Below are 21,336 nucleotides of genomic sequence, written 5' to 3'. Positions count from 1 at the left end.
TCCAGGGGTGCCATAGGTGCTGGGATAGGTGGCTGGGACCTACGCAGCTCCCATTGGCCAGGAACTGCAGCCAATGGGAGCTGTGGGAGCAGGCAGCGCGTGGAGCCCCCTGGCCCCTCTGCCACCTAGGATCTGCAGGGCCATGCCAGTGGGAGCTGGGGAGCCCCCCACCCCAAAGTAAGCACTCCTCCACACCCACCAACCCCCTTGCCCTGAGCCCCCTCCCACACACCCAAACTGCTGCTGCTCTCTGCTGCAGATGTCACGGAGGTCACGGAAAGTCACGGAATCTGTGACCTCCGTGACAGACTCGCAGCCTTAGCTGTAAGTCTCTAACATACATGGCTGGGTGGAGAGAAGACGGTAACAGGGCCTTTGACCATTCAAAGTATGTAGGTTTGTAGATGTTCATTATAGTCATTTGTTCAATTCTTGGTGCAGCAGTAGAGATTCTCATGGTCTTGGATTGCTCCAGGAATGAAACATCTTTAAGACCATGCCTGATGTACATGGTGAGGCCATACTTTGCATTGTTCACAGTGGAAGTTAATTCATAGGCATGAATTTTGTATCTTGCAGCTTGCTTATAGCCTGTTAGTGTGAGTTTCTTGTTGAGCAACATCAATGTTATTCACCTTGAGAACTCTTGAAAGATAGTCATATTTAGCATGTTAGAGAGAGAACGGGCATGAGGTAATATCTTTTATGGGACCAAATTTGGTTGGTGTGAGAGACAAGCTTTCAAGCTTGTGCAGCTCAAAAACTTGTCTCTCTCACCAACAGAACTTGGTCCAGTAAGATATTATCTTATTCACCTTGTCTCTCTAATATCCTGGGACCAATACGGCTACAACTACGCTGCATATTTGGCATGTGACCGACCTTCATATTGAGTTTGTACATACGTAGAACTGGTCTGGCGGTTCTTCAATGAAGTCCCAGACAAGGACTCCTAAGAAATTGATTATATTCATTGTGTTAATCAGTAACACATAACAGGAGCACCATGTGAAGGTTGTTGTCTTACTCCTTCCTCCCCCCAGATAAAACAAAGCCAAAAGTAAAATAATTCAGGCCACTACCCGGTATATCAAGTAGAACTTAAATCTAGTCAAGAGTTGTAACTCTCCCTTTCGCCCATTCTTAAATCCATCCCCATCCCACTGCATTATTCTACCATTGACAAATGTCCTGGCATATTAATGATGGTGTTGTGGAGATTTCCATCTTGTGTCATGCTATGGAGCAGTAGTAATAAGAAGGGGAGAGCTAAGACCACTGGACGAATCCATATGCCTGTCTTTGACCACTTTTGACAAGGAACAATAATAGCAGTACTTTTTCACTCTTATAGCACTTCTCATATGTACTTTACATTATTTAGGCCTCACAACATGCCTGCAAGGCAGTTCAAAGAGAGAGATACGTAGCTTCATGCAGTCATCTCTGGTGTAGAATATTGCAGTTTAACAGTGCACGATAGGTTATGACAAGGAATAGCATATCCACTTTGGGTGGCAGGAGGAATTTAGGTAGGCTGAATGTAATTACCAGAATGGTCTGTTGGTCAAAACACTGGGGTTATGCAACCCTGCTTATCAAAAGTGTTGTGGGATTGCTGACCACAGATGGTCAGGACCTTGGTTTCTCATCTCATCTGACAGATGTCACTTTGCTTGCCACCCTGACCACAAACACTATGCTGAGGTATTTGTTAAACATCGATAGAGGGAGAAAGTGATACCTCATGAGTCACAACACTTCTTTCATCGTCTAGGTGTTCTTGGGGGTTTTCTAGCCAAATAATGGCTCCGCTCAACCTTGCTTAGCCATTGTGACCTGATGGAGTCATAACCAAGGTGATATGACTGCACTAAAGTGTCAGAAAGATTGTTAGACATAAAATTCTTTGATAACTCTGGTCATGCTGTATCTGAAACTCCAGGTTTTCATTTGTATCCTTTCTGTAACCTGAGGCTCTCTATATACTCTAAAGAGAAGCATTACTCAAAAATGGTTGTATTAAAATGTTCAAAGGAACAATGCTTTGGGCCACTTATTTGTGGTTGTGATATTGCGTATGCTCAGTCATTTTACAATGCAAAATAACCTTCTGAGTTCCATTTCTCCTTGAAAAAATCTTTGAAGCAAAGTCTTGACGTTTTTCAGATCATTTTAAGAATAGGAAAGCTGTTGTCAGTTTTGTGATATGGAAACCCATTTTAGCTCATCAAACATGTAATTAAAAAATTTAATTAAAAACAAAAAGGACAAGAACCATACGTTTGGATGAGGTCAGGTTTCCAAAACAGAATGCCTCAGATGGCAGAAACAACAAAGTTAGGCTAATGTGTTTGCAAGGTATCTGCTGCTAAATTGACTTCATGCCTGTCAGGGCTCTTTCTGTTTAATACAGAGAAGTACAGAATCGAAAATCAACATGTGACACTTCAAAAATCAGATTTCAGATCAGATCAGGATCACAGTAATTACAGATAGAAGATCACATCTATACCCATGAAAGGACAGGAGACAGCCTGCAGACCCGTAAGGATGGCACACACTTATTTGTTTCTAAGGCTTCTGTGGAGAAATTTCTGATTCCATCCTGTCCTCTCCCCACATTTATTAGACAAATATTTTTATGCGTTTCAAATGGTGAACTGTGTTCAGCAAAGTTCAGGATCTCTCTTAGAGGTGTGTGTCATGGCCACCATTCTGACATCCTTGCATGACTAGATACGAAGATTTCCCTCATGCTCATTCAGTCTTTAACTGTCTGCAGGGGTTGCTCCTGAGCTCTGACTTCAGTGTGTTACATAGAGGTAAGCCCTGCTTTGTGCTGGTGCAGCTCACCTACATTTGGGGTTTGCACTTCGGGTAGCTACATCAATGTAGTTACAACATTGGAAGTTTGCTTAGTGTATACGCAATGTCAGACACTCCCTCCGGGGGTGAAGAGTGCGGGGCTAAAGGTCCTTATTGGCACTCCTGCTCCTTGCTGGTCCAGGTAGTGAGGTGCTGAGGTCTACAAAGGAATTCATATCTCCCCCCTGGCATTTTTGAGTTTTACCACAGGATTCCCATCGCTAGCTTCAGTGCCACAGACTTGAGATGTGTGATCATCCATTTTTCTCTTTTTTTAAGATTTTATTTAATATACTTTTTATAATAAAAAGTAAAAACCACCTGTGAAACAGCTCTGCTTGTGAAGTAGTCTTAGAGTTCATATCCTCTGTAGACTGCTGCCACTCACATGATCACGCTGAACTTATAAGCAGGCACTTACATTCCACTCAGTAGATACCAGCTGGACACATACACATGGTGAGAGAACACAGAGCACTATCTGTCCTAGGACAGATTTCTATCTGTGCCTGATCTCTCATAATGTGTGTATACAGTGAACTCACTGCCTTCTGTGGGTGAAATGTGTGGCTGCAGTCTACAGGGGATATATTGTACAAACCCTAATGCATATAGATCGAAAAGGAGGGAAGAGATAAAAAGAAGGGGAGCTACTCATGTCAGTGCTACCTACCCGTGAGGTTTTCAAATGAACCACATAGTTATATAGACATCTCAAGTGTATATAGTGCCTTTCATCCCAAAGGATCCCAAAGCACTTTATTGCTTTGAACGTACTGCACCATCAAAAGGCAGCCAGCAGGCACAGAACACCCTGCATAAAAGCAGGAGCATAAAGACACCCATAAATCCCAGTTTTACTGGATCAGTCCTGGCTTTCCATATGAGATCTTGGTGTCCTATGCACTTATTTTGTTCTTTCACTTTGTCAGTCAAAATGTTTGTATATTTTACCACTTGAAAGTGTTTGAGGGAGACTGCTAACCCAATTTATCACTCACTAACCACTCTTCAAGGTCAAAGCTCGTCATAACGTGACAGGTGACAATATTGCAATGAGTCCAGTGAGTTGATTATCTTGTCTAATCAGTCAAAAATCCCTGCTTTGGCCCATTAGGGGACAACATTGGGAACATGATCTTAGGTCCTGCCTTTCCCTAACTAATCTGTATGGTTGCCAGAACCATAGAGAGCAGGGAAGGGAGAGACAGATGTGGGGCAAAAGCAGAGCTCCACTCCACTGCTCTGGGTGGAACTTTTCCAAATGAAGCAGATTAAAAAAAGGAGCCAGGATGCAGAGCAATCACATATTTCACAATGCTAATCGTTGTTGCCACAAGGGTCGCAGGGTCTGATTTTCAAAACATGATCCTTATCCATGTGATGGGGGAGGGAAATGTGGAAAATGTCTGCTTTAAGGAATGGGGACTTTATGGACTCTTTTATGTCCACAGAGAACAGGCATGATCTGTGTTTTAAGGTCCATTGTGAAAGACTAATACATTGTGTGTCATTTTACTTACCTACTTTGGCTATCTGAATTGCTGAGGCAAACCTGCTGGGATTTGAATCTGTGAGTCTAGTCAAACCAGGCGCTGAGATCACTAAGGTAACTCCCCTCCCTTCCCTCTTGTTCTTTTTAAAGCAGTTCTCTAGTCATGCTGCAAAAATCCTGTTGGCTTCTTGTTTATCTGATCTTCCTCTGCTACGGGGGGGAATTACCATCTACATTGCAGAATTGTAATTACAAAATTTCTACTGTAGTCTTCAAACTGTATTCAGATAATTTCAAGGGCACACAAGTGGCTGAACACACAGCCCTCTGAACTAGCAATCAGTTGGCATTTTTTTTTTTTGAGAAGCTGGCAAATTGAATTGGGAAAATTCATTCTGATGCCAGCAGGGGGGGTGCTCTTGACTGCTGCCAGTTAAGAGATTCATTGAAAGTGCAACATAATGGGAAGGGAGTTTTGTAATAAGCAGTCATAAAGCTCTCTTGATTAACAGGCCTGTTAGGTTAAGAGGTGCATTGTTCCAGTACTTCATGTTGCGATGACAAGAAGGGCAGGGAGTGGAGCTAGCTACAGCAAGTCATGCCCTTTGCCTCACGAAAAGGAGACGGGGGGAAAGAAAAGCAGTGCTATTTTTTAATGAGAGAAGTTGATAGCTGCATTTCTGTGCTTACTTGGTATCAGTTTCCCATTATTAGAACCCAACACTAATATCTTTTTGCTCATTATTGATGCCCATGAGATTCCAGCCTGCCAGAACCCTGCTGAACTATGTCACAGCGGCTGAATGTGGTGTTTCAGTCACGAATGCAATATGGTGTAGGTTAAAGGTTTTAAAGTACTGGAGGCAGTCAGATCTGCCTGTAGGCAACCATTTGAAATAATGCAGGAATCTGAAAATAGTGTATATACTTCACCTAAAAACACCTTTTGAAATTAACACATCTAAACTAAAGTAACCTCACCATTTCATGTAGCAAACTATGAGTGTCCTAAGGACTTCAATAAAATTCCATAGAAAAATATTAAATACAAACCTTGGGCTGGCCAAATGTCTTTGAGCTAGTGCTTTACGTCGCCATGAAGGAAACCCCGGGCTTAATTTCTGGCCTTGGCATAACTATCAGCTGCCCCTTTTATAAGAGATGGGTCGCATTTTAAATCCAGTTTTATGGCTCGCCATACCTGGCCCAGCAGGGTTGGGCTTTCTACATTATAAAATTACATCATGTTTGACCATGGTGGTAAACAATTGAGTTAGCTGACTCATTGTAGAACATGAATTTGCAGTCTGCGTAAGCCAGGACAAATTGCAGCTGGTGCTGTGTATCAGCTAATCATGACTGTACCCTGCACAGTTAGCTGAAATGATGCTGATCACAATTCATCCTGGCCTAACCTAACCACTAACTTGTGGTCACACTGTGTAATCTAACTTACATCTGCTCACTTTAATTTGCAGCTGGGTTGAAACACAATAAAACTTTGTAATGCAGACAAACTGATTCAAATTGGGTGGGTTGTACCAGTCAGCAAATTAGTATTTCTTTCCGAGACTGCTGTCTTGTTCTCCAGAATCAGTGTTGATTTAAAATAGAAGAAGGAAAAGAAGAAAGTCTCTAGGTCAGATGGCGGCAGCAGCTTTCAAAGCTCTCTAGCTGTTACAGTTGCAAAGAAGATATAAAAAATGTGAACCAAATGTTATCAATGCAGAGATGTCTATGTGAATCTGCAGAGAGCCTAAGACAAAAGCTCTGAGAGGTGGGAACTGCCCTATTCATGTCAACTTAGATGCCCAATAGAGACATAGGTATGGCTTCATGAAGCCAAAAGGGCAGAGCTGAGCAGGGGAGCCCAGAGGGACATCTGAGCTGACCATATTGTAGACCCCAGCAGGGCATCCACCATCAGACGCAGAATGGGTGGTCCCTCTACTTAGTACAACTAATGGGGGGCAAAAATTTCCCCAGTTGAAAATGGCTACTTTGTCAAAATGGAGATTTCCACAGTAAATGTCCATTTTTGATTACATACGCTGGATTGTTGTTGGAAAAAATATTTTTTAATTAAATTTCTTATGTGGGGGAAAAAGCATTTCTGGACCAATTCTATTATTTAGATTCAGATTGCTTCACACCTTCCCTTATTTACAGACTCCTACTTACGGAAATTACTTTATACATCACTTTTGGATTGGGTCTGGACAAGTCAATATGACCTGCCCAGGGCCACAGAGATGATCAGTGTCGGAGATGAGTCTGGAGGCCTAAAACCCAGTCGTCTTTTGAGATCAAGATCATGCCAAGTATAGAAGAATATTTACTATAATTAGTTAAATAAATTAATTAAATAAAATAAAAATTGATTGCAATTAATGAGCATAACAGATTTGTCTGTATTTAGGCTTAAACTGACCCTGACTTTCTCATCTGACTAATAAAGTTATCTTAATCATAGACTGTGTGTCATGGGTCAGGGTCTGTGATTGTGTCTCCTGAATTAATGTAGAGAACTTTTTCCGTAATTAGCAAGATGTTGGTTGGAAGTCCTTACTTGGCCTTTGGCCAGCAGCATCTGTGTCCATAAGTCCATATTTTAAACAGAACCAAGCGTAAAAATTTCAATGAATTTTGCAAGTAAACACACTTCACTCTAGTTTCATTGATGAGCAGATGTATTTGCTTTCATTCCTATACAGTTTCAAAATCTTAAGCTTGCAGATAATGTGCCAGTCAAAACAGCATTTTAATAAAGGCAGGGAGGCAGGTTCCCTTTCTTATCTCAATGAAGTGAGCCACGCTTTGAATTAGCTAGTGTGTGATGTTAGAGTAGATGGTGCCTAAATGAGTTTCAATTATGTTTGCATAATAACAGGACATCCCTCTCAGGAGCCTTTAACAAGATTTAAAAATGAGCTTCCAGTTTGCTTTTTCCAGATCTCTTTCATGACATGTACCTGATGGTATGAATGGGCAAATAGATTAATATTTGGATTCTGGTGATACTCAGTTTAGGGGATGCAAACATCTGGAGCCTTCCAAATGTGAGTTTCCTCCAACTTCAGATATCAGTCTGACAGCCTTCCATCCCAAAAGGGCTTGGGCTTCTCACCACTCACGGGTCATGAGCCATCTGGGGGTCTTGTTAATGTCTCCAGGTCCTTGATCCTGTGAAGACTTCTGCATGAGCTTAACTTTATGCAGGTGAGTAGTCCCACTGCATCAGTTTTTTGCAAGATCTAGACCTTGAATCTTAACAAAGACACCAATACTAACAACTGTACTGTTACATGTAGGGGTTTGAAGATTATTTTACTGAGTTCAAAATGTTTCATGATTTATCCAAAAATAAACAGGCCTTTTCTCCTAAATGATAATTCTCTTCCTATCTAAAATTTTACTTTATCACTGCAACTAACATAGATAAACTGGATGTAAAAGGGCTAGCTGCAGTGTTCCAGACCTGTATATGATTTTATTGTTTATTCCAAATTTAATTTGATTTGTTTGTCATGAAGATCACTGGTGCTCAATTTTGAGATTAGAAATGTTAAAGAAAATGGGAGGGGAAACCACCTGATGCAGTTGCATAAATCTTAGTTTCCAAATTAACATCAACAAAAATCTATCCATAAACTGCAGTATTATCTGTAGTAATACTCTCTTAATAAAGAAATCTGATTCTTTATTGTTAATTAGGAAAAGTAGATACTGGAAAACAATTTGGAATAAGAAGATTCATGTGGTAGAACTGACTACTTAACACAGAATGGTACATTTCATTACCATTTATAGGTTATTGTGTATCTTGGTTTCTAACTCAGTTCTGTACCATTGCTTTTTTGAGAGCTGGTTCTAGACACAGATAATTGCACACTAATGTGCGCTGTCTTTTAATTTAACGAGTGGCTTTGATCCTGAGACAAGGAAGGAAAAATAATATTTTATTTCTTGGGTTGTAAGCTACTGGGAGCACGGATTGTCTCTCATGGAACCTGGTGCAATAGAGCTTCGGTTGTGGCTGGAGCCTTTTGGTACTGCTGCAATAACAAATAAATAAAACTGTCTATATTGCCTACAGCTTACTTACGTTCTCCTTTCAGCTTGTATGATATATGTTTGGATAATACTTTATGTTTATATAGCACCTTTTATTATAGATCCTGTTTATCCAGAAGGTATCCCAAGATATTTCCCAGACAGTATACAGTGCTATTGAAGTGCAGCCACCTCTGGGGTGGAGGGTGGCAGCTGACTAGAACATAGCTTGTTGCATAGCAGTGAGGTGGGAGGATTTTTTAATCATGAAGATCAAGACAGTGCTCTTAAAAACAATGCAGTGTGCTTGTTATTGTCTGTGCAACAGTGTTTAAGATCTGGTCTGATAGTTCCTAAACACAATAAAACATGGCATGCTTAAGTGTATATAAAAGTTCTACTGTTTGTTTGTTTGTTTATTTGTATTAAGCTTTGCCTCTCCAGGGGAACGAACAGAGAACAGATGCAAAAGTGCAGGTTTCTGTGCTTGCTTGAAAAGCTCCTGGAGAACAATGCCTTATACCCGTGTATATACTATGGATGTCACAGCAGCAGACAGTCGTTTGCCATTTGTGTCAATAAGCAGGTTAATGTGACTTTGCAAGGAGCCAGAAGTAACCCCACTGAAGCTTTCTCTTTCCCTTCGCAGGTTGTTAGTCGAGTGGCAGCACAGCAAGGATTTGACTTGGATCTTGGATACAGGCTACTGGCCGTATGTGCAGCCAACAGGGACAAATTCACTCCAAAATCAGCTGGTAGGAAAAGGCTATTTCCATTTATCAATGGTTCTTTGAGGGTCAGATTCTGAACAAATATCACCAAGTATCTTGCTCCACCATAGCCACTGAATGTGCTAGTCATGAACCAGGGATACCTGATGCTGGGAACCCCTGCATTCTCTCCAAAAAGTGTCAGTTGGTGCACCTTCTAGTTAGTGTTACTTCCTGAAACAAGGTCCCTAATATTCTGTAACCCTGAGATGGAAAAAAAGGCCTAAGGGAGAACCTATACACCTAATCCCACCATTTTAGTGAACTCTTAATCTCTCGCATTGCCTTTCCATAATGTGTCTATTTGTCTCACTCCTTCAAATTCCTCCTACAATCCTAACACTATCTAGTGTGGACTTTTTGTTGTGTGGGCCATAGGTGTCTTCATATAAAGAATACCACTTGTTCTTGTAATTCTTGCTGTTTGGTAGTTCCCACCTATTCTTAACCTGTGTAATACCATGCAACCACCATTCCAATAGTCTGGCAAACAATGCATTATCCTCCATTGTACCACAGCTTGCTACCAAAGTAGCAATAATGGACCCTCAACATGTCACTGTTGTGTGGGAAAGATGAAGAATCCATTGTTTTGTGTCTTTCTTTTGGTGGCACTTGCTTACATTTATTTACTGTGCTTAATTTTCACCTATTCTCTTAGGTGATGAATGTCAATATAACACGCATAATCTAGGAAAATGAGCAGATAACTGCTCCTTTTCAGAATTGGACATACTTAATTGTATTGCCTTCGTGCTTAGTATCGACTGCCATGCCACCACTGACACATCCTTAGCAAATGTTACCTCCTTCCAAGACAATAATTCTCATAGTGAACTGATTGGATTATGCCGCTGTTTCTTATCAGTGCCAAACTTCCATTCATGGGTAACTTTTGCCTTCAGTGTTCAAGGCAGTTCCTTATCAAATAGTGGGTTATGCCCACTGTCATACTCATTGACTTCACAGATTTGCCTTTTGTGTGATTACCAGATTATTGATTTTGCTAAATGTTCAATAAATTGTCCATGATTTTTACTCCTCTAAGCACCTCCATGAAATACTTATTGGCTCTCAAAATGTTCTATCCAATTTATTAGGCATGATCTCCCAGTTGTGAATTATCTCCAGTGACAGCTATCTGTTCTTTCCCTGATTAATCTTATCAGAGGCTTTTTAAGTCCACCTTTGTGTACATTAAGATTCCTCTATTTCTAAATATGTTTAAAATAGACCTACTAAAGGTGCTGTGTCATTTCTTTTGCCACTTTTTTCTTGACGTGGATCCCATCACGATGCTGGCAGAGGGAAGGTTGTCAGTCTTCAGACATTTTCATTTCTTGATTCACTTTTCTGGCGTAGTCTTGACAACCTCCAGTTTTTCATTCCTTCTAGGGAAATGTTATGTCTGTGTTTGGCTGCTGAAAATAATTATTTTTAGTCATATCTGTCTTCACTCAGTGCATTTCCCTTGCAACCCCAGAAAGGTAATGCTGTCTCTGTCATTAGCTGCTTGTATCTTTATGTATTTGGGAATAAAAATCTTTAATTTAGCTTAACATATGATAGGAAAAGGGCAAAGAGTTCTGTGGCACCTTATAGACTAACAAATGTATTGGAGCATGAGTTTTCATGGGTTTATACCCACTTCGTCGGATGCATGTGGGTATTCACCCACGAAAACTCATGCTCCAGTACGTTTGTTAGTCTATAAGGTGCCACAGAACTCTTGCCGCTTTTACAGATCCAGACTAACACGGCTACCCCTCTGATATATGATAGTAATTCCAATGACCTTAAGTGTTTGCTTTCACCCGTGCCTGTGTTTTGTCTTGTCTACCTGTGTTTCACCAATAATCTTTGCATTTCCTTTTCCATTAACATCAACTTTTTACAATCACCCTTATTACCAAATTTGCTAGAGTAGGAGCATAACCATGGGCATCTATTAATGAATCTGTGAAAAGTCACATCAGTAGACGCAGTCCTTGCCCAGAAGGGCTTATGTTCACATGGCAGACATGTGAGAGCTACTACAGTAAGTGGGGAAATTGGAAGATGGGCAGACCCGGGTTACAAAAGTAAGGTCACTCCTAATCATTCTGACAGGAGGGGATTCATAGTAAATTCCAGATATCCCTACTGTTTTATGGTCTGTTAAGCCACAATGATTCTACTCCCTCATGTAACTTCCTCTAAGATCTTCCGTCAGTTATTTCTTGACACTACTTTTTCTCCTTCAGTGTTTTCTCTAGATCTTTCTAAGTACTCTATATTTCTCAGTATTTATAGCTCCCTTCATGACTCACTTAAGTTATTATGTCGAGAATTCTTGCATGTGTAGTTTCTGAATAACATTTTCTTTTTCCCTGGCCTCTTTCCTACTCCCAATATGTGCTGATGTATATCCTGTGTGATTTTTTTTAATCAAATAGTTTTTTGGAGTATTTTCTTTCTCTGGACTTAATGCTGAGGAATGTGCAAGGGTTTGAGTCCATTCCTCCAAATTACACTTCAATGTTATTAAGAAAAGGTACTTCTAGAAATGCTGGTATTCCATATTGTCCACCTCTTTGAGATGTGAGATAAGCAAAATTTCATTAAAGAGAGGTACCCAGAAATTTTTGTGAACCCCTCTCCAGCCCATAATTTCTAGATTACTTATTTGGTCTAAAATGTATATGACCCTCATTTTTATTCGTAAAAGTCCAAAAATATGAGATGCAGTGATTCTTAAATGGTTCGTTATGTATCCTCTATCTATTGTTTCTATATGTGTTACATACAAATCATCAGGAAAGTCAAGTGTTGCCTTAAAAAACAAAGTTATTCGCATTAGTACTAATTTATTGCCAACATGTTTTTTATAAATTAAAGTGGCTTATTTTAATCTTTTTTTTAAAATGAGGTTCTAGTTAGAAAAGTAAGTATTAAAATTGCCCTTACTCAACATATTTGCTGCATGTGTATCCCCCAAATCATACCTGCTAACATTACTGAAAACCTCTTTAGTGTGGGTGTGAAAGAGTGGGTGTCATACAGGACATGCATATCTCCATGATCAAGCTGGGGGTGTATTCTGACTCATGCATCAGTGGCCAAATTGTAAGCTAAATTTTAATGGCAGAATCTTTGTTCTTGGGATGATGTAAGGGGGGGGGGGAATAACTTGATTTTCAATTCTCAGATTTAGTTTGCAGAGCTGGTAGTTAGAATAAACATCTTTTTTTTTTTTACTTTTAAACTGAGCAGAATTAATCTGGATATAATTGAGAGACTAAATATGGTACCCTAAAATGGCCTTTTCACAGAGGCATTTTCTTGTATTTGCAATCCAATGTCTTGAGCTGAAGATCTGCTTTTTATTATTATACAGTTTTTGAACTCTTTTCCCTTATGTCATTCCCCTTTGTAGAAACAGTATTTTTTTTTCCATGAGTTGGAATTGCTTTACTAGAATCAGTCACTTTGTTATGGTTAAAGGGGCTGGTATTGGCACTTCCTGTCAGTTAGGAAAATATTTCCTCTTCGAAGAGTGTCTTCTTTACAGTTAACACTGATCAGGGCTGGCTCTGGCTTTTTTGCCGCTCCAAGCAAAAAAATAAAAAAAATAAAAACAACAACAATAAAATAAAACCTGTGGGCCGGCCGGGGCGGCGAAGGGGGGGGGGGGGAATGTGGGGCGGCCGGAGCTGCGAAGGGGTGGGGGTGGAAACCTGCAGGGTGGCCAGAGCTCGGGTGCAGGGGGACTCCCGGCCCTGCAGACATGCCCCAGGCAGCGGAGTGTGTGCCCCAGCTAGTGGGGGGAGAGGGGAGAAGAGAGAAGGGGGGCAGCCAGTGCTTCCTTCAGTGGGGCGCTCGCCACGCCGCCTGCCAGAAGAGCTCCATGCCACTCTGGTCGGCAGACAGGGAAGGACGTGGGCTTCACTGCAAAATGGAATTTTGGAGAGGAAACTTATCACATGCAAATTCTTAACAGTCTAAATTGATCCATCCATTTGTTGTAACGCAAAGGATAATATTTTAACCGTCTTGGATTTAAGAAAAAGTTCGACTGTTAACTATTTGCCCTTCAGTAATGTTTTTCATGTTAGGATCCTAAAGCACTTTGCAAGCATTAACTGTGGGACTAGATTTGGAAGGTGTGCAAATCTTCTTTCTGTATTGAATTTGTAAAGGGTCTGGTTTCCCTGTTCTACTTTGATAGCCCCTTAACGAAGAATGACTGGCAACTCAGAGAGGCACAATACCTGAGGGCTCTAAACCCGGAGGATCCACAGGAGTTTGTGAAGTAAAGACAAGAGAGCAAATGTTGGCACAATGCAGTGGATGTATGGTGGAATGGTTTGTATTGTGCAGGCAGCTGAACAGTTGGATTAACCCATCAGACACACTGCAAGAACGTTGTGTCCCACAAGACCTGGCTATTATCTTTCATTCCTTCTGTGAAAAGAAAGTTCCCATTGGCTTCAGTGGGAGGAGGATATCACCCCGATGTACAAATGGGCCTTTTTGTGTGCCATACAAGAGTTCTTGCAATACACAAGTCCCTCACTCTTGTAGAAGAAATGCATAACAATTTACACTAGCATCAAGATCACAGTTAAGGTCAGAGCTGGAACTTATACTGAGACCCTCCACAATATGCTTGAGGGACTTTGAGGATGTGGTGTTGGGAAGCCGGTACTGTTGCTGTTTGTGCTGCAGCTTTTCTGTGGATGAAGAGAAAATTCATTCTGCTACTTTTCACAAACATTAATGTGCTTTATAAAGTTCTGTTTCCCCCATGTCCAACCCCACCCTCAAAAAGAGAGAGATTGTTATTACATTGGCAATAAGACAATATGCATTCAAAAACTGAGCGTGCCAACTGGGAGGGATAGCTCAGTGGTTTGAGCATTGGTCTGCTAAACCCAGGGTTGTTAGTTCAATCCTTGTGGAGGCCACTTAGGGATCTGGGGAAAAAATTGGTCCTGCTATTGAAGGCAGGGGGCTGGACTCGATGACCTTTTAAGGTCCCTTCCAGGTCTAGGAGATTGGTATATCTCCAATTATTACTATATTACCTAACTGTAAATATCTATCCCGTTTTCTTAGAACTATTATTATTTTTCTTTTTGGGGGGAGAGGGGCTGGTAAATGGCATACTAAAATAAAATCAATTGCTAAACTACTCATTGAGTTGTATATACTGTAGGGACGAACAAACGACTTTGTGCCAAGTAACAAGTGGCTTCAAAAGTCAGTCATCTCCCAAGTTGTCTGGAAGCTTGGATTCATCTATATCAGTGTCATTCACCACCTCCTCTCCTCTCTAAGCCCTGCAGCCAGTATGTCTTTTCTCCCACTACTGTTCCATCCCCTTAACATTTTAATTTGGGGCAAATCAGTCCTTAGGTTTTCTCTGCTTAGCCCTGAATTGCTGCCCATCGACTTGTGCCCCAGAGCACTGTGGATATGTGGTGTGTGCTCTGGAGGGTCCAGTCATTGCCAGAGTAATGATGTGAGCAGCATGTAGAGGTCTCCAGACCTGGTGGCATATCTGAAATGATAGGGAGGAGAAAGCGGTAGGGGGAAGGACAGAGATGAAGGAAGATGGTTCATTGGGTGTGGTGGAAAGGAACGGTTTCTGTGGGACTGCGTCTTTAAAAGGTGTGTTTTTACATTGTCTTAGCTAATGCATTGCCACTAAAAGGATGTAAAGTCCTAGTGAAGAGAAGGCAGTTTGTAGTTTTCACATGTGTTTAGCAGTCAGGGTGATCTGCTAACACATGTTGGTAGAAAAACGGCCTTGTCTTCACTAGGATTTTACTTCCATGTTCGTTGCACGTGTTAGCTGCCATAAGGTGAGAATACATGTTTTTTCCTAGTGAAAACAAAGCCTGTTAGGTTATTGTTGGGGAAAATATCTGCCCCAAACCCTTCTAAAGTTCATCCATTACTGGCACAGCTCCTACGTAGTGTATTTGTGTAGCTTCTTTTCCCACTTTTTGGCCTAAGCCCTTTGGGTGTGGAGTTGTCAGCTCTTCAGAGCATCAGTTTCCTTCCATTCTTGCTCTGTGTTGCTGAGACTGGGTTTGAAGTGCTCCTTTTAAGTCCTTATTTATTTTACTTAGCTAATCCTTAACTATCCAAGTGGTTAATGTGAATTGTTCTGGTGGGTGCCTAGGGAGACCCGTGTGGCGTGAAAAGTATTAAAAAGTTATTGTGTGGTTTTTCAGTAGTAATGGTGATTTAATGACTTGTGCCTCTTGCCTCTGTTTCTTGGCATTTAACCTGTCATAATGGCTGCACCTCCATTTACTCTTAAAGCCCACGCTGCTGTGTCTGGGCCACTGCCTCTGTAGCAGGTCAAATGCAGCATTTCCCACCCAGAAGACAGATGACACAGCTTTTAAAAATAGATTTATGAGTCTTTTCATGACAGCTGCTCCCAAAACATCAGGGTAAGTTCCATTGACTTGTTGACACCTATAGGGAATGGCCCAGCAGGTTAGCTACATGCTCATTTGCTTCTGAACTAGGGCTACCTGTGTGCCTTTGTGTTTGCCTGTCTTTTCTCTCTTCTTAATGCCTCCTCCCTCAGTGCTGCCTGAATTCTCCTCCTAGCACAGTGCTGCCTGGGACTCCTAGAGGTTCCAGAATTTAAATGAAGGCTCTTTGGAGCATGAGCTTTGCTGATTTTGTCCTTCCAATCCAGCATTTTCAGTTGTATAATACATTTATTTTAAGGCCTGTTATGCAAGTAAAATGGAGTTCACAGATCATGGTGGGTTGTTGTTGTTTTTTTTTTGTAAGTCAGGAAGGAAATAATTTGCTACTTTTTTTTTCATAAATACTTTAACAAGCTACTGAACTTTTCCTTGCTCCCAGAGTAGCTTTTGCTTTTGTCAGTAGGCCAAGCTGGGGCCAGACAAGGGGACGACAGGATGAGATCATATAGGAGCTTTGTCAGAAAAAGACAGTGTTCGATATCTCTGCACTGAGAGAGGCCTGAGGGCAGTATTGTGCAGAGAAAGTACCTCAGCAGTCACTGAGAAACTGCAGCAAATGAATCCTGTGACAGCCTGGATGGGTGGCTAAGTGTTAGACATTTGATAGCAGAGATAGCAACCCTTTCTCTTTGATAGAGTGCTGTGATTGGCTTGTTTTCAACCACAATTGGCTCTGTTTGGCTTTCTTTAGTATTGCAGTTAAACAATAACACTACTTAATCTTCTTAATTATGGACTTTATTAAATAAAGTATGAAGCTTCATGTCATTAGGGTTTTGTATATTAAGATTTGTTTGGTTTTGGGGTATCCTTTTAAGACCATAATGGCTTATCGTAAGAGTAATTAAGCTGTGCTTTTAGTGGGTCAGATACCAAAGTTATCAGTACAAAGGACCCTGGGATAACCAATTTCTATTGCAGTTAAGAGAATTGGCAAGTGCAGTTTTAAGACATAGCCTTGACATGATGCTAGAGCCAAAGGGTTTGTCTTGAGTAGGATAAAAGGTCTTGGTCTTGTTCAGTGTGTTAGCTAATGTGACTTAAAACATTAGCGTGGACAGGGCGAGCTGTATTTTAACACAGGTTATCTAGTCAGAGAACTCTTGGCTCTTCACTACACTTCCAGCAAACATGTGAATTCTAGTCTAGATATACAGTATCCTAAAAGAGAACATATATCATGGGTGGTTAAATAAGGGTGGTATTTGCTTTTAGGTCTCACCTTTTGAGGTTGTCTTGTATGTATGACGCTGGACTGGGTTCAGTTCCCAGCTCTGCCACACACTCACTGTGTGGCCCCATGGCAAGTCAGTCAATCTCTCAGTGTCTCAGCTCTCCTTCTGTGAATTAAGCATTAAAATGCCCCCTTTCTCTCACCCATGGCCCACCTAGTCTGTTGAAACTGAGAGGCCTTTGGGGCAGGGACTGCTTCTAAATCTGTATTTGTGCGGTGCTTAGCACAGAGGGGCCCTGATCACAGGTGGGACCCCTAGGCACTGCGAGAATTCAGATAATAATAATTCTATGCTGGAGTACAGATCCAAGAAATATAGCTCTATTAAATTTACGAATCTCCTTCTCAACGATTTATAGTGGCTTCAGCACACAAGCAGGTAATTCATGCCTAACTACTTAGTTTAGATTAATGGGTTAGATTCACCAGTTCCACATCCCTGCACAACCTTGCCCCCTGCACACCAGGGTGATTCACCATGTGAGGGACAGGGATGGCTCCAGGCCCCAGCACGTCAAGTGCGTGCTTGGGGTGGCAGGCTGCCCTCGGCAGCTTGCCTGTGGAGGGTCCGCTGGTCCCACGGCTTCAGAGAACCAGCGGACCATCCGCAGGCAAGCCACCGACGGCAGCCTGCCTGCCGTGCTTGGGGCGGCAAAATTCCTAGAGCCACCCCTGGTGGGAGAGCAGCCAGTGTTAATTCTACCTAGGGGGAGCAGCTGTAGCTTGTGTCTGTGCTCCGTGGGCACCGCATCAGCATAGACTATGGAAGGGATACAGTGAATTAGCTTATTCTGTCATTCATTTCCCAGTGAGCACAATCCACTTTGGGGCTAGGCTGGAGCTGACAGTGGTTGTGGAAAGATTTCAGCCCCTTTTTATTACTGTATCCTTCCCTCAGTGGAACCTCTACTTCAGTGATTCTGTCCTTGGGTTTTTGGAGGTAAAGACAAACTTAAACCTGAGCTGACCATGGCCCAATGCTTGTAAAGCACTTCGAAAGTGAAGAAATTGGTGACGTAACTGTCCAACAGAAACCTGAAAGGAAAATGGGTGGAAGATGGCGGAATACATATATGCATATGGAGGAGAGAAGTAAGCAAATTCTTTATAGTGGCATTTGCCCATCACAAGTTGCCCTTTCTGAGCTGTAATACAGTCTGGCATGTTATCCTTTTCCAGCTGTGCTTCAGCCAGATGGACACATCTGGGTCATTCCCTTGCCCTTCTGTTGGTCTGCATGTCTTGAGAGCATTCAATGAAGTTCATGGGGAGTCCAGCCACCCGGACAGTAGGATTAGCCACTTCTTCTGGTATTGATAGCTTTTTGCCACTGATGTTCTGCCCTAACAGGAGTATGAATTGGATGAGCAAATTAGCTCATTCTATCCCAAGATAACAAGTGCAGTCAGTATATGCAACTGAGTTTCTGCTGGTCAAAATCCCAAATCCATTTCTTAATTCTTGTATTCCTGTGTCACTTAGCCTTAAAGAATGTTCTTGCTCTTAACCCCTTGCAAAGGAAACTAGTATGTCCCAGTATAAAAGTTAGTAGACAATGTTTATTTTCAGAGATGTATTATGAATTAGGTTAATTTCCATGCAGAGTATTATTATTTTCTTGAATAGTTTTTACTATTACTTTTCCTTTCATTCTTTTTAGTTCTTTCCAGATATAATAGACCCGTAACAAAGAATTTAGATTAAGTGCTGTGTGATAAAACATAATTTTAAACATCAATTAAAGAATAATCAAAGAATCAAGCAGATCCAGTCTAATAAATTATGCTAATTTTTAAACCATATCTTTCTGACATCATATGGAAGTGGAAGTCAAGGAACAATGTCCTAGAGTAATAGAAGTAATGTCCTACAGTAAAAGAAGAGTAGATATGAAGAGACCTTTTAAAACATGTATTCCCCTCATTGGTGCAAGATTGTTCCCTTCAGTGTATAAATGTATGTTTTCTATGAAACTCAGTGGAGGTAAATTTGTCCATCTTTGAAAATGCACCTTGATTGTTCTCCTTATATACATTGTTTTTCTTCCATGTTACTTCAGTTTTTAATAACTCATAAAGAAAACAATCAGTGTGTGTTTCCTCTGCAGGTGTTCCAGGTAGAGAGAAAACTGCCTTATTTTATTTATTTGTGTATTTGTTTACTTGATTTGCATTTTTTTGTCGACCTGTTCTTTTAATTTTCTAACAAATCCCCTTGTTCTTTTGTATTCTCGACATCCAAGCATGCTAAATCATGGTATGTAGCAGTTATAGGTAGGAAATAAATTAAGGAATAAGGGGAGAAATAACTTTTCACTTACAAAAATAAATTAGTGTTCAGCATGAAGATTGACTTGGATCAGTCAAAAACGTAGGGACCTAAAACTAGAAATGGGGCCTGAATCAAACCCCTGCTTTTAACCAACACTCTCCAACTGCTGGTTGTTCTAAATCTGACGTCAATGGAGAGAGAGAGAGAGTGTGAGTGTGTGTGTGAGAGAGAGAGAAACTGAAGCTGAAGTGTGGCTGAGCTGCCTTAAACAAGACTTTTGACCCCATATGTAAAGTGAGGATGATTATTACCTACATATCTACACAGGGGCAGTGTGAGAATGAATTGTTTAAGGCTTGTAACACATTTTGTATATGGGGTAAAAGTGTTTTTTAATGTTAAATATTATTATTAGTTCATTTTTAGTTTGCAACAATTAGGCAGGTGTATGAAGAGCCATTGCTTCCCTTTGTTAAAGCTGTGTCATGTCTGTATGTGGATTCTAGAGCACCAGCCTCACACTCTCAGCACTTTACAAAATGTTATACTTTACTCCATACAGTAATGTTAAGCGTGAACAAATTCATGAAGCTGCCATAAACCCCTCTGAAATCAATGCCCACACAGAAGTCTCATTAGCCCATCAAATCCGTTCCCTCCCCAGATGGAATGGAAACTGAGAGGCTGATCAGTCCCGGCGCTCAGATCCCAGGTTTGGAGAAAGCAAGTTCCAAAATTTAAGTGCTTTCATTGAAAATGCTTGCCAACGCCTGCTGTCTTGGTTAAACCAAGGAGGCACCAGCTTGTGCATTTCTGCTGATCCCAGCTGTGGCATTTTCACTCAAGGAAAGAGAGAGAGAAGTTAAGCACATAATCATTTCCCAAACCATTTAGGGCTTTACAAATGGAAACCAATACCTTGAATTCCAGCTGATCACTCTGAGCCCTGAAAACCTCTAATGTAGGCTCTTGCAGTGCCTCATATATTAAAATATTTTTAATAGTCAATTTTATTTATTTCTTACTTTACTTTGGAGTCCTTTAAACATACAAATCTGAACAAGACTGGTCCGCAGGAAGTAATACTGAACTTCTGAGAACAGAGTGGTTAAGTTTTGTATGATGGTCTCCTCTACAATTGCCTGGCTGGACCCAAATCATATTCATCTTATTTGCTTTGGAAATTAAGGCCTTTTCATCATAAGAAAAACAAATCACATTATTTAGTGTGCTCACTATAGAGGCAATTTAATTAAGACAAAGAATTGTAGTGGCCTCTAGATTCTCGGTGTGAAAAATGATTCACCGCAGGTCTAAAATGAGATTGGTAGATGTAAATTGTTGGGAATTTGTAACAGTCGTCATTTCCCACTGGGTGTTATTGTGCAGGTCTTCTGGCCTTGAAATGCCAGACAGCAGTGTGAAAGGGTTTTTTTTGGAATAGTCCTGGCATTTTTTTTTTAAATACTGCAGTCAAATGTGTATCTGTCTTTCTTTTAAATAATTAGTGGTAACCTCAAGAACTGTGAATTGACCAAAGTATAAACCACAAAGCAGGAAGACATTTGGGGCGGGAACAGGGAAAGGACGGGGTTTTCTTGGGAACAAAATCTTACCAGAGAATGATTACAACGAAAGTACAGTTACAAAATGTACTCTTCCTGCCCTGGCCACGTCAGTCACCTGGAGTGCTACATAGGGAGCTAAATATATGGCCCTGACATTAAATTGTTTGGGATGTTGTTTAAAATACAGGGGGTGCTGGAACAATTTGTATAGTGGGGGAGCTGAGAGTCATTGAACCAAACTGTAAACCCTGTATATAATGGAAGCCACTTCAACCAAGGGAGGAGCGGCTTCGCCCCTAGTTCTAGCACTTATGCTAAACATTACACAATATATAAAAAACAACCCCCATGGCACAAGTAAAAACACCAAGGTGAGAAACGTCAGTGAGCAAAGGGAGGAGAGGCTAACAGTGTCCCAGGATATGAGAGAGAGAGAGACTGTCTTTTCTTTATTTTCCAAAGAGCAGAAGAATGGGCTGAGGCAGATGCTCTGAGTGGAGCAAATTCCACGCCCTTGGAATGCTGCTTAGCAAAAGCTTGGCTCCCCATTGCAATAGTTAAACCTCTACAGTAACATAAATAA

The 21,336-nt window shown here is 41.1% G+C and overlaps 1 protein-coding gene across 16 annotated transcripts in view; it reads left to right on the top strand.

Moving 5' to 3' along the window:
• The window catches only part of ZMIZ1 (zinc finger MIZ-type containing 1), a 486,685-nt gene that overhangs the window by 305,388 nt on the left and 159,961 nt on the right, over nt 1-21,336 (top strand). For all 16 annotated transcript variants that reach the window (XM_039547295.1, XM_039547296.1, XM_039547307.1 and 13 more), the window contains one exon: nt 9,066-9,171. In XM_039547295.1, the coding sequence (XP_039403229.1) occupies nt 9,066-9,171 (106 nt within the window). The remainder of the gene's footprint in view (nt 1-9,065; nt 9,172-21,336) is intronic.

The sequence above is a fragment of the Mauremys reevesii genome, linkage group 7 (assembly GCF_016161935.1).
Source record: "Mauremys reevesii isolate NIE-2019 linkage group 7, ASM1616193v1, whole genome shotgun sequence".
Classification (NCBI taxonomy): Eukaryota; Metazoa; Chordata; order Testudines; family Geoemydidae; genus Mauremys; species Mauremys reevesii.
The sequence above is the reverse complement of the archived record's forward strand: the minus strand, read 5'-3'. Positions and strand labels throughout refer to the sequence as shown.